Genomic DNA, 13,555 nt, shown 5'->3' with positions numbered 1-13,555 from the left:
TACTTCAACACTCCACAGCTCTTCAGTTGTTCTCTTTGCCACACCAGCATCTCTTCCCAGTCCAGTCAAACTTCAGGAAGCTGATGGTGGCTTCAAAGCTGACATGTTCTTGCTACTGAAACCATTCCATGTTTTGTTCAGGTGGTAGAAATGAAGGAGATCAGCCCCACAGTTGCCAACGGAGAGCCCCAGCCAGGCCTGGAGAGCCAGGGCCGTGCAGCCTCCATGCCACGCCTGGCTGCTGAAACCCAGGTGAGAGAGAGGTGGGGATGTGATGGTGGGAGACTGGGAGCGGGCCAAGATCTCAGCATCTTCTCTCTGCTTGTCATGGGCTGGAGCTGGCTTGGGAATACTGGTGTTAAAAGATGTGGAGACAGGAATCCAGGCCTTGTTCTGGGATAGCAGTGGGGTTCTCTGCAGGGTGTGGGCAGGGATTCCCTGCAGGGTGTGGCCAGGATTCTCTGCAGGGTGTGGGCAGGGATTCCCTGCTGGTGTGGGCAGGGATTCCCTGCAGGGAGTGGCCAGGGATTCCTGCAGTGATTCCCTGCAGGGTGTGGCAGCTATCCTGTGCAGTCACAGCACTGTCCCCAGTTTTACCCCTCCCTGCTAGCAGCACAAAGCAGCTCAGGATGGTCCCTCTGGCTGGGCCACCCAAGTGTCTGGGGATTATTTGGGGACAAGGCCATTCAGGCTGTGTTCCCATTAGTTGTGTGTTGTTTATCCAGCCAGCCAAGCTGTGTTCCTGTGCCCTATCCTTCCAAAAAGCTGCAATGTGCTGTGACACACACAGGTGGATGCAGCAGGCACAGGGACTACCAGGGAGCTGCACTGGGACACTGAGTGTGCTCCCTGTATTTTCCTGTACTGTGACCTTGGCCCCTAATCTGGTGTTGAGGATTTCCATTGTTGATTTATTAACTTATTTTTCAAAGAAATCTCCTCACTGGAGTTGACTTTCACATCAGCTTGTGGGCACTGCTTAGTGTGTAGGATGTCACAGATCATTTCTGGCCATTTCACACATTTGCTGCTGTTTGTCCCCAATGCTGCCCAGCCACCATCCTGTCTCCTGTGTCACAACATCTCACCACTCGTGTCCTGCCTCATTCCCAGGGCCTGATTCACACAGCCAGGAGGGAGCAGCCTGGCCTTGTATTGCCAGCTGGGGTCTGTGTACAAATCACAAACGGGACGGGGCTGCTGAGGAACGTGCCTTGAGCTGTTTTATTTTCCAGCATCAGTCTCATTACATGGTTATGACAATGGGAAGATGCCAGCAGCTCACATCCCAGGCAGCAGAAAAAGAACTTAATGTTACAACTCACTTTAAAAGTTTTTTGACCAATCACACAAAACCAAAGCACATTGACAGTAGTTCTATCCAATCACCATAAGCACACGTACTTTTGGTTAAAACAATGCTTGCTTATTTCAAATACAATACCTGCTTGTGAGCCTTAAAACACAACACACAGAGCTCCATTATCAAGCTTCAATCTTCCTAATATCTTGCTAGATAAACTTTTCTGTAGCTTAGAGAATTATTCTAGACAAGCATTAATATACAGACCATTGTTCTATTTGTTCTTGCTTTTCTTCTTTTTAAATAATTTTTCTGCTGACCAATCTCATGGCTGCTGCTTAGCTCTAATCACAATTCTGCTGTCTCTGGGGCTGCCTTTTGCAGCTTTCCCAAAACCCTCTGATTTTGTGGATTCCCACACCTTGGGCTGTTTCTGCGGCTCTCCCTGGGGTGCAGAATGTGAAGGATTTGCTGCACCCTAAAGTGAAACCCTGTGTTGAGCACACAGAGTAATAGCTCCAACAGATGGAATTGTGCCAACGTGCTGGAGGTGCCCCTTGCCAGGCAGAGGATTTCCAACCTGGCACCTGGCCTTTGTGTGAGCCCTGTGATTCTCAGAATTATCACTCCTCACTGTGCTTAATAAAAGCAACAGCTCACAAAGCAAAGCTTTTTCTCCTTCCCCGAAATTGCCCTTTATCCTAGACCACAGGTAGCCTCCTCCTCCCTTGGCAGTGCAGCTGGCAGAGCCTTCCCTTGGGAAGCTCCTCTCCATGGCAGTCAGATATTGCAGGAGTGTCCCTGACCGAAGCATGGCTTGTGTCCCCGGGGTGTCACTGCCCCTTGTGCCACTCCTGGGTGTGAATCAGGCCCGGAATCTCAGATCTAACCTCATTTATAATACAATGTTCAGTGGTTGTAGCTTGGGTGAATAACTGATGTCCTTTCTGTGTGTGTCTCCCCCTCCACGCCCCCCACCCTCCCTCTACATGCTGCTCTGCCCCTCCCCAAACTTTTGGGTTTTTTCTAACTCTTATTTGCAACGCATTCTGTTCCTGGATGCCTCCCTTTCTGTTTGCCTCTCTCTTTTATGTTCCACTTATTTAACAAAACCCCTCCTCCTGTGTTTGCACCCTCCCTCTTTGCTGTCCTGCCCTCATCACCTCCCTCCCTGGTCGTCATGGTGTCTGCTGCACATCTGATGTCTGACACTGGCTGTACTGTGGGGCTGCTTCCAATAATGTCCCTCACCTTGTCCGAATTGTTTGCAGAGGAGCAAAGCACGGTCACCTGGGAGTTACCTGGCAGTATGTAGTTTGCACTAAATTGTATCCTATTAAATTCACCTTAAGAGTTAATTAACCTTCCTTTAACCCTTGACTTTTCTCCCCTCTCATCTGGAGTCGCTCCGGCACAGCCGCTCTTTCTTTTCCCTCTTTTCCCTCTGTCCTGGTCGCATGCTTCGCTCTGCTAGCAGGGCTTGGCTGGGTGGGTTGCTTTTTTTTGTTTTTTGATTTGTTTATTTTCATGCCTCGTTGCTCTGCTCAGGAATTTAGGCAGTGAAAACACTCGGATTGGTAATGAAGAAGCAATTAGGAGCTCTCTGCAGGGGTGCATGCTGTCTCCTGAGGCTTTTTGGGAGCCTGTGCCTCCCATAACAAGAGCCTTGCCAGAATTTATGGAAAAAGGATTGATTGCTTTGCCACTGATTTGTGTCAGTGGGATTTCTGTCCCTGGAATAAATGTGGATGCAGGACTGAAGCCCAAAAAGAAATGGTCATTTCTTGTCAATCTGTGCAGGGTTTTTCTGTTGTTGGTGGGGGTTTTTTTTGATTTTTGTTGGGTTTTTTTTTGGGGGGGGGTTTGGTTTGGTCTGGTTTTTTTCTTTTTATTTTTTTTTTTTTTTTTTTTTCTTTTTTTTTTTTTTTTGGGGTTTTTTTTGTTTGTTTGGTTTTGGTTGGTTGGTTTTTTTCTGTTGCTTTCTTTCTGGCAGCCCTGTATGAATTTTGAAAATCTGGCTGTGTTTTTTAGTGGGAAATATTTCACTTCCCATATTTTTGCTCATCAGACTGTCCAGTTTACAGCCCTCCTTCCTTCCTCCAGCTGCAGGCTCAGCACTAAACAAGGACAGATAGGAAGCTCCTGAGTATAATTTCTTGTCCACACAGATGAGGGCCACAAGAGGTGACATTAACATGGTCCTGCTGATGGAATTGGTGCTTCCAGAGCCACACCAAAAGCTCTGCTGGGCTCCCTCATCCCAGCCTTGTGCCTCTGATAAACCTTCCAGCACCAGGATCCCAACTGCCCTTCAGTGGGAAGCACCAAAATGTGGGTGACTGCCCAGTGGTGCCTTTACACCCAGGAAAATCTGCCCTCAAGGGGAGGGAGAGTGGTTTTTCCACTTAAAATAACGAGCAGAACTATGAAACAATTGGCTTTGCCTTGGGTAAATATCACAAGGGAAGCAGAGATCTGGATTTCAGGATAATCAAACAAAAGACAGGAGACAGGAAAAATAATACAGAGGTCTTAGGAAAGGTTACAGTGAGCAGAGTAAATGTTCCCTGAGAGCTGGTGTTGGAGGGAGTTATTGGATTGGGAATTCGAACAAGTGTAAGGCTGAGGGACTGGGGAACATCCTGAATTTCACTGTCAAGCTGGAACACTGTGCTCTGAGGTCTCTCCTCTGGCACACTGCTGGGTTGCAGTGACAGACCCAGGGAAGCATCCAGAGGATGGATGAGCTGTTGTCTCCACACAGAGCCAGGCAGAGGCCAGCAGAGAAGGAAATGTGGGAATTGTCCCTGTTTTCTGACCTTTATCCCTGGGCAGAGGAAGGGCAGAGACTGTGAGAAGAGTCTGGGGCTTGTCTGACACTTGTCTGGGTCTCTGCAGAACCTTGGTAAGGTTTTGTACCTAAAGGGAAGGGAGCAGGGTCTGGAGCTGCCCCTGGCACAGAGGGGGTGTCCAGCAGTGCTGTTACAGCTCTCAGTGCCCAGATGTTTGGACACAAATGTTTTAAAAACAGCAATAGCAAACCCAGGTATTCCTTTCTGGAGATGTCCTGGTGGGATTGCAGGATCCACGCACTATCCTTGCTCCAGGCAAAGGGCTTCAGGGAGTGATGGTGGGACAAGAGAGGTTTAAATGTTTGATGGGAGATTGTGTTCACTGCAGGGAGATTGTGTTCACTGCAGGGAGTTGTGTTCACTGCAGAGAAGGAATTTCCTAGTGGCTTGGCCTGTACCTCCCCTGATTCCTGATTTTTCTCCCCCTCCGTGTGGTGCTCAGCAATGCTACCTGCTTTCCTCTCTTGAGCTGCTTTGGGATGCAGGCCCTGGAGCAGCTGTGGGTGCCCCTGGTGTTGAAAAATTCCCCTTGTGAGGTGCTTGGCTGCTGCTCTGCCCTGTGTCCCTGCTGAGCTCCCCGCTGGGTGTGCTGTGCAGTGCTGCCTGTGTGTGATCCCCATGGATTGGCACTCGGAGATCATATTCCCTCCCCAAATTTCACACTCAATCCACATCCCACAAACCCTCCTGCCCACTCCTGTTGTCTCCAATTAACCATTTCTCTCCTTGCCCTCCTTGCCCCTTTCTCTGGCTGTTTAACCCCCTCCATGCTGGGAAGCAGGCAGCCGAGCGGGGCGCGGCTCCTTCCCTCACCGCGCTCCGTGTCGCTCCGTGTTCCCCGCAGCCCATCCCGGACACGAGCCCCATGAAGCGCTCGGTCTCCACGCTGGCCCCGCAGCGCCCTCACGCCATGCACCTCTACGAGTACTCCCTGGAGCGCATGCCACCAGAGCAGGGCCACCACCACCACCACCACCGCTGCCACCGGCGCAAGGAGAAGAAGCAGAAGTCCTTGGATAGGGCCGCCCATCACATGGCTGATGGACAAGCTGGTGAGTGCTTTGCTGTCACCCTGATTTTCAAAGATTTTTCTAAGCCTTCTGATGTTTGCATTCTTGTAGCAAACTCTCTTGGTTTGGAAAGACAAGTGTCTGCTAAGGAAGGCAGGAGCCTCCCCTGAAATGGGAAATATAATCCCTCCCCACCCCTCCGAATTGCTATAAATTTTAAATTAAGGGGCTCTCAGGCAAAAATACGGGAGCAGAAAATAACAGTTCTTTAATAGGGAAGAAAAAAATAAAAGGATAAAATAAACAATGCAGTGCACTAGAACAACACTGACAGAGTCAGAACCCAACCTGACACCCTGTGGGTCAGGGTGTTGGTGGCAGTCCCATTGGAAATGTGGCTGCAGCCCTCCTGCAGTGTCAGGGGTGGTTCTGCTGGAGCAGGGATCTGTAGAGAAGGATGTATTCTTCCTCTGAAGATCCAGTGGAAGAAGAGGCAGCTGCTGTTCCTCTTTTCAATGCAAATATGACAAATGAACGCTTGGTAAGACTCCTACTCCCCATCTTCAATTGGTTTCAGAATAGAGAAGGCCACAATTGTCTTATGTTCCTAAACGCTATTTACCAGTTTCTGTATTCTTCATTATAAACCCAGCTAGTCAAACATTGTGTTCACAAGCAATCAATTATTAGTTAACTACTAACTCTTAACTCCATCAAGACCTATCCATTTATTTTAATTAACTCCAATAAAGCTTATCTCTAACTAAAATCTTAGCTCCTCTAAAATCTCTAAATTCTTTAAAGTTTATGTCTCAACACACTGGTGACCCCCTACCCAACGTTCTCCTTTCAGTAGCCCAGTCTGGAGAGTCTTCTTCCAAGGACAAGAAGCAGGAGCGTGGCCGCTCCCAGGAGAGGAAGCAGCACTCCTCCTCCTCCTCTGAAAAGCAGCGCTTCTACTCCTGTGACCGCTACGGCAGCCGGGACCGTGCCCAGCCCAAATCTGCTGACCAGAGCAGGCCCACCTCGCCCAACGGGGGCCCAGAGCACGGCCCACACAGACAGGTGAGGAGAGGCAGCGTGGGGAAACAGCCCTGAGCTCTGCCAGGGGTTTGTGCACCTTTGCCATGTTTTGTTTAAATTAGAGGAGGTGGAAAGGGCAAGGAAGGTCAGGCAGTTGCAGATAAAGCCATTGGGGTCCTGCTTGGAGCCTCACACCAAGGCTGGAAAAATCCTCGAAGTCCAAGCTGTGCCCAATCCCACCTTGTCACCAGCCCACAGTGCCACATCCAGGCCTTCCTTGGACATCTCTGGGGATGGGAATTCCAAACCTCCCTAGGCAGCCCCTTATTATGCCTGTCCACCCTTTCCACATCCTGCTGATGTCCAACCTGAACCTCCCCTGGCACAACTTGAGGCTGTTTGTTTCCTCTTACATGGGAGCAGAGCCTGACCCCCACCTGGCTCCATGCTTCTGTCAGGAAGTTGGAGAAACCAAAAGGGTCCTCCCTGAGCTTCCTCTTCTCCAGGCTAAAATTTAGTTCTCCTTTCTTTTGTAACTGTGAGGTGCTCAGGCCCTTGGGAGAAGCTGGACAGCTTCCTCATGATGCTGGAATGTTCCTGGTCACTGGGAGAGCCAGGCAGGGCAGAACAAGCAGTGACTGACAGCCTGATGAGTTGATAGGAAGGAAAAAGTGCTCTTTAAAAATTAAAGATCTGGTCTCAAAATGTTAGGTTGGGAAAGGCTGGGGGATTGTTCAATGCACTCATGTCCTGCCTTGGGAGAATGTAAACAGAAATGGGAAGACAGGCCCTTTCCTCTCACTCATGGCATTTGTGTAAATTACTGCAGCTTAGTTCACTCTCGCAAGGCATTATTAGTAACCCAGGAAGCTGCCAGACCCTTCTACCACTCCAAAATCAAATGTATAATATTAAAGAGAAGAATGTGAATGCATTTCTGTTAAAGGGACTTGTTAAAGCCTGTCCAAAAAGCTTTTGGCTGTTATTTTTTCAGAAATTGGCTATTTAATCCAAAGGCATTTCATTCCCAACCTGCAAAAAACAGTCACCCAGATCCTCCTTCCATGCAGAATCCATAAGAATAAAATAATAATAACAATAACGATAACAATAATAATAATAATAATAACAACCCATAATCCAGTTTTGGCAACAGAAATGGAGTCCTAAAATGGTTTGATTTGGAGGGGACCCTAAAGGTCATCGCTTTGCAACCCCCTCCTGTGGGCAGGATCATCTCCCACAAACCCAGCACACACAGTTGTAGGGTGAAGTTGTGCACAAACCCACCCCAAAGCAAAACTATTAATTCTAAAAAAAAAACCAAAAACCTATTAAAAGTAATTCATAAAAATCCCCAATAACTCAGGTTTCTGAGCTGCTCCCAGGCCAGGTAAGGCGCATGTTGAGCCCTGTATGCTGTGGGTGCCTCCCCTGGGCAGTGTCCCCTCTGTTGGAGCCGTGTGCCAGTTTGCGTCCTACCGATGCTCTGCCCCTCTCTGTTCCTACTGCTCCCAGACTTGAACTCTCCAGCTCTTCACATCTCGTGTTGAATTATCTCTCGAGAACCTCCCGCCCCGACTGTGCTTGTCTAAACTCTCTCTTTTTTTGCTTTTCTTTCCTCTTGTGACTCGTCTCCGCCTTCTGTTGCTTCTCCTTCTGTTTGATACCTGCCTGCCTTTGTGTTTGTCCGGTGTTTCCCTTTTTTTATTTTTTGATTTGCTCTGTTCCAATTTTGATGTAGGGCAGTGGTTCAGTTAATGGGAGCCCCTTGCTGTCGACATCTGGTGCTAGTACCCCCTGCCGGGGTCGGAGGCAGCTCCCACAGACTCCACTGACCCCACGCCCCAGCATCACTTACAAGACCGCTAACTCCTCGCCCGTGCACTTCACCACTTTCCAAACCCCCACGTTCTCCCCGGGCCGCCTGAGCCGCGGGCTGTCCGAGCACAACGCGCTGCTGCGGGGGGAGCAGCAGCCGCCCCCGCCCGCCGTGGCCCGCATCGGCTCCGACCCCTACCTGGGCCACCGCGACGATGCCACCGCCGACAGCCCGCAGCGCGCCGCGCCCGAGGACACGCTCACCTTCGAGGAGGCCGTGGCCACCAACTCGGGCCGCTCCTCAAGGACTTCCTACGTCTCCTCGCTGACCTCGCAGTCGCACCAAATCCGCCGCGTGCCCAACGGGTACCACTACACGCTGGGGCTCAACACGGGCCCCGGCGCCAGAGGACGCAGTTACTACCACGAAGCCGATGAGGATGACTGGTGCTAGCGGCTCGGCGGAACCCTGCGAGGTGTGCGTGCTTAATAAGGATGAGTTTTATCATCTGGAGGGCTGGGAGCTCCCGTGGGGGCCCGGGGCCGGAGGCGGCCAGCAGGGCAGCCCTGAGGACTGCTCAGCGCCCGGGGCCGGAGATGCCCCTGCAGCCTCTCTCTCCTCTGTTGTTCTTTAGTTTTTTCCTTTTTGATCTGTTTTTTTTTTTGCACTAGACAGATGGAGGAAGAAGGCTCCCTCCTTCTGGGGAAGGCAGCAGGAGGAGCACATCCCTCACTGCCCCCTCCCCACTGCCTTGTCTAGTCCCGAGACACGCACCAGGCGCCAACCCGGCTGCGGAGGCCAGGAGCCGGGAGAAGAGCGATCCTCACCTTCCACGGTGGAAAAGCAGAACTGTGGGTCCTTCTCATGATTGGCGCAGTTTTGTTGGGCTATTTCTTAATTAATTTACCATCATAATTCCCCCCCGCCAGGGTGGGAGCCGGGGGTCGCAAAGGGACTCGCGCGAACAACGCTCGCCCCCCGCGTTTTGTCTCGTTGAGCGCTGAGAAGGAAGAGATGCACCCAAGAAACTGGGAGAGGAGAAACACAGCCCAGAACAAAGGACAGTCCTTTGGGACTTGATGTTCAGCCACTGCAATCCTTTAGGGCAGAGCTGGTGCCGCCCCCGAGCTGACCCTGCTGTGACACCACTGACCTGGGGGTCTCTAATGTCACTCACCACATTGGGTCCTTCACACTGACACACGGTAAAGCCACAAGAGAGCTCCTTTGTAAGGACTGTTTCCTTGCTGCTGAGACTTTTCAATCCATCCCTCTCTCCTGTTGACTGCAACACACCCTCACTGTTTTGTCTTGTTTACAATATAAGCTTGATTTAGCAAAAAACAACTTAAAAAAAAAAAGTCCACAAAAAAAAGAACAACCCAAACAAAAAGAGGAAAAAAAAAAGCATAGGGTTGAGAAGAAGAAATGTTATTGGTTTTATATCAAGCTATTAGATAGAACTTTAACTTTTCATTGTGTGCATTTTTGTAAATTGTACAGTAAAAAAAAAACCAAAAAAAAAAAGAAAAAAATTTCCTCTTTCTGTAGAGAATTAGTCCAATTGTCATTCCAGGTCCCACCGTTTCTACCGAATGCTCCAGTTGTTCACTACTAAGTGCCTAACCTTTGAAATCTTTCACAGTGACGATGCAACCTCTTGCTTCGAGGCATCAGAGCTTGGGCGAGCGTGGGGAGGGCAGAGGGTGTGGGGCCGAGCAGCCGGAGCTTGGAGGGGCCCTGGGGGCACTGTGTCCCAGGCTGGGAGCTTCCAGTGGGGAAGGCAAACGTGCTTTGGGCTTGGTTTGGGTTTGGTTGGCCTTTTATTTTATTTTATTTTATTTTTGGTTAGAATATAGAAATATAAATATATATATATATAGATATACTTTTATGGGTGAGAGGGGAGTGATTGCAGCAAACAAAGCCGGCCTTGTCTCATTGCCCAGTGGAGGAAATGCAGGTGGGAAAGGGCAGCATCTGCAGGGGTGCTCCTGGAGGAGGAGCAGCATCTCCCACAGGCCAGCTGAGAGAGCTCTGGCCGTGCATCACTGGTGTGGAGGGCAGTTGGAGTGAGTTTGTTTTTATTGCCTGATAGGAGAAGGTTTAAAAAAAAAAGTGATGATAATAATAATAATAATAATCCAAACCTCTAACTCTGATTCTCAGGGATGAGATTTCTGCGTTCTTGCAACGACTTTTGTGTTGGCTGGTTTCTTTCTTTTGTGCCCGTGTGGATTCCTGCACTGTGAGCCTGGGAAAAGGGCAAACACGCTGTGCTGGCGGGGAGGGAGGCTGGGGCAAAGCCCAGCCAGGACCTCCTGCCCAGGGCTCTGCTGAGCCCTTGTAGGGCTGGTTTGGGGCACAGGGCAGCCAGAGGACGTGGAGAGGTTAAAAGGTGAAAGGAGGAAGGGTGGGAGGTGCTGAGCACATCCCTAAAAGCGCCACTAGGATAGAGGATAGGGTTGGAGAGGTGAATTTTTTCAGAGGATCTACCAGGCCCCAGACCTGTGGAACTTCTCCAGGCGCAGCGGTCGCGCGGGGTGGGTGGAAATCCCGCTGGCCCTGGTGATCTGTTCTGTCCCTGGGTTGCTTGGAGGGGATCAGATGCCACCAAAACGCTCAGGAGGTCTCTCATGCTCTCAGCAAAGTCTGTCAGCCTCAGGCAGGAGCAGTCTGCTCTAGGGTGGTTCTTCACATCTCCTGTAGCTCTTCTCTTGAGGAAACTCAACCCGGTTTTGTTCCCTCCGGTGTTTTGTTTTAATTTCGTTCTGTTCAGTAGCAATCTCTGGCCGATCTCATCCCTGGATTCTGCTAAAGGATAACTCCTGTCTGTATCTCTGTCTCTGTACTCGTGTGCACTCGGAATAAAGGCAGTGTGGTAGCCAGAGGTCACGGCTGGCATTCCTGGCATTCCCAAACGGAGGGCTATGCAACCAGATGACACGTCCGGACACACACCCACCCCACCACCACTCCAAGACCTTCATCCATCTGTAGCTTTAGCTGCTGGATTTTCCTGTTTCAGGCTTCAGCACGATTGTGACCAAATGTTTTATACATTTTCCTGAAATGAAGGCACAAACACCTTATTTGAAATTTTCCAAGGGAACGTTCCTATTTTACTCCAGGAAGTCGAGGGGAAGGGACAACACCATCTCTGCCCGTGCATGCAAACACTGTACCCACACTGGAAAGCAACAGAGATGTCTTTCTGTATGGAATAATTCTGTCTTTTCCCCCTTTTCCTCTCCCATTTTCCATCCCCAACCCCCCAGCCCTGCACTAACACAGCTTTGGGTCACCCCAATTCATAGGCAGAACACGAAGAAGAATCTCAAGTTGTCCAAATCCTCCACCCGCCTCGTAGGGGTCGATGACAGTGACAGACAAGCCTGACCACAATTATCCATAACCCTTTCCTGACATTTTTTTACAGCCTCTCTGCTGTCTCTCCATCTTTCCAAGAATCCTCATAGTGAGTTGCCAAACTTGAATTGCACCGATCAGTTTTCTGCATCCAGAACCAGTCTCGTAGTGGCTGTACTTTGAATAAGTAATGTTTGCATGTAATATATATACATATATACATATCTATAAAAAGTATGTGCATGGAAAATGTTTATCTTCGTACTTTTTTGATACAATGTATTCATCAGTTGTTAATTTTTAATTATATTTGATATAAATTTGGGGGTTTGTTGCAAAACTTTATATTTAAAAAACAGTGTGAAAAACGATCAAAGTTCCAACCATGCAACACAAGTGGAACTTTACCCAAAAAAAAATAAGGGAGAAAAAAATTGAGAAAAAAAAAAGGTTCTGTGATTGCCTAGTTTGCTGCCTGAGTAATATTTATCAGCCAAACTTTGAATTCTGCAGTTGTTTCTACAATTCCATTTTGTATGAAGCAAAGTCCTTGAATTAAAATAAAAACTTAGCAAAAAAAAAACCAACCTGAGCAATTCCCAGACGGTGTGTGCGGTGTGCCTGCTGAGCGGGAGGCGCCGAGGGCCGGCCCCGAGGGCCTGCCCACCTCCAGGAGTGACAGCCCGGGAGAAACTGCATCCCACACTGGCATTTTGCAAGGAACTGGCCACATCTGTGGGGTTTTTTTGTCCATAGAGGCTTCACAGATGCTTGGTTTGAGTAGGGAGCCGTTTGGAAATTTGTGGTGTGGATCCAGCATGGAGATCGCAGTTCTTGGAGTCCAACAGGCAGCAGAACTGTAAAGTTGGGGGTTAAAATCCCCAGCTGTAAAGGTGAGGGTTAAAATCCCCCAGCAGGGATGGATTCCTACCAGGTTTTTAACAGAGGGAAGTTTCTCCTGTAAAATGCTGGCACAGGTTGCCCAGAGGAGCTGTGGATGCCCCATCCCTGGAAGCATTCCAGGTCAGGTTGGAAGTGTCTCTGGACAAGCTGAAGGTGCCCCTGCTCGTCCCAGAAGGGTTGGACTCAAGGACCTTTCAAGGGTCTAACCCTAAACCCAACCCAGACTATTTCACGTGTGGCTTCCTTTGGCTCTAACCCTGACAGAATCCTGGCCCCACTCCCTGCAGGAGTTCCTGGGGCTCCCTCAGAAATCAGCAACCTGAGGGGCTGGATTGGTGTCAGAGTCTGTTACAGGCCCTGCTGTAGCACCTGGAGAAAACAGAGTTAATCTTACTCATACTCATGGAATTAATTGGAAGTTTGTACTTCCAAGGCTTGCGCTGAGCAGAAAAACCCAAGGGCTGTCAGGATAGAAGGAAAGAACTTCTCATCTCTCTGGATAACAGGAGAATCCCCCTCATGCCTTTCCAGGGACAGAAATCCACTGTGTTCCTCCTTCTTGGGGTCTTGTGGTGTCACATAACACCAAGGACTCTCCAGAAATTCTTGGATGCTGTAGAGCACTTTTTGGAGCACAAGGTCTTGACTCTTCTCTCTTTTGTTGTCTTTTCTGTGATGAGACCACCCAAGGTCCCACCTGAGATTTGGTGTGGAATGAAAGGAAAACATCCTCAAGCCCCAGATCTCCAGGTCAGGCTGGAGCTTGGGAAGGAGATATTTAGATGTTGAGGTCACACAGTTCATGGTTAGCAAGGTTTGGGGCAGGAGAACTTTCCTTGGCTTGCAGCCTGGTCTGTGCACGGTTTGGGGTTCTTGGCTGGATGACACTGAAGGGTAGGATTTTGTGAAATGTCCCAAATAAACATGAAATGGAGATTTCTGAGCAGGGTCCAAGGGAAGGTTTGAAGTGGAGGATTTGGGAATCAGTGTCCACCCCAGCCACTGAGGATACCCTGCAGGATTTGCTTCACCACAACCACCTGGGAAGCTGGAATCTGCTTGGGGAGCACCTCTCCCCTTCACACCTGGATCACAGAGACCTCCAAACCCACTTTCCAACCCCATGTGAGTTTTTAAATCCTAAAATCCCTTTGATGACTCTCTGCCCTTTTAAAGTAGTATTTTTTCCTTTCTTTCTCCTTATTCCACTTGTGCTCTTTGGGTGCAAGGCAGCAATGAACCCATCAGCTTCTCCATGGCCTGCCTGAGCCCT

General features: G+C 49.5%; 1 protein-coding gene across 14 annotated transcripts in view; it reads left to right on the top strand.

The window, feature by feature from the left end:
* Positions 1 to 11,971, top strand: part of CACNA1B (calcium voltage-gated channel subunit alpha1 B) — a 322,441-nt gene extending 310,470 nt beyond the window's left edge. For 8 of the 14 annotated variants that reach the window (XM_064728152.1, XM_064728150.1, XM_064728151.1 and 5 more), the window contains 5 exons: positions 142 to 252; positions 2,575 to 2,610; positions 5,000 to 5,207; positions 6,019 to 6,230; positions 7,933 to 11,971. In XM_064728152.1, coding sequence (XP_064584222.1) covers positions 142 to 252; positions 2,575 to 2,610; positions 5,000 to 5,207; positions 6,019 to 6,230; positions 7,933 to 8,463 — 1,098 coding nt within the window. In that variant the 3' untranslated portion in view covers positions 8,464 to 11,971. The remainder of the gene's footprint in view (positions 1 to 141; positions 253 to 2,574; positions 2,611 to 4,999; positions 5,208 to 6,018; positions 6,231 to 7,932) is intronic. The other 6 variants (XM_064728145.1, XM_064728154.1, XM_064728142.1 and 3 more) reach the window with 5 other exon arrangements.
* Positions 11,972 to 13,555: the final 1,584 nt, after the last annotated feature.

This window comes from Zonotrichia leucophrys, chromosome 17 (assembly GCF_028769735.1).
Source record: "Zonotrichia leucophrys gambelii isolate GWCS_2022_RI chromosome 17, RI_Zleu_2.0, whole genome shotgun sequence".
In the NCBI taxonomy this organism is placed as follows: domain Eukaryota; kingdom Metazoa; phylum Chordata; class Aves; order Passeriformes; family Passerellidae; genus Zonotrichia; species Zonotrichia leucophrys.
This window is presented reverse-complemented; position numbering and strand designations above follow the sequence as displayed.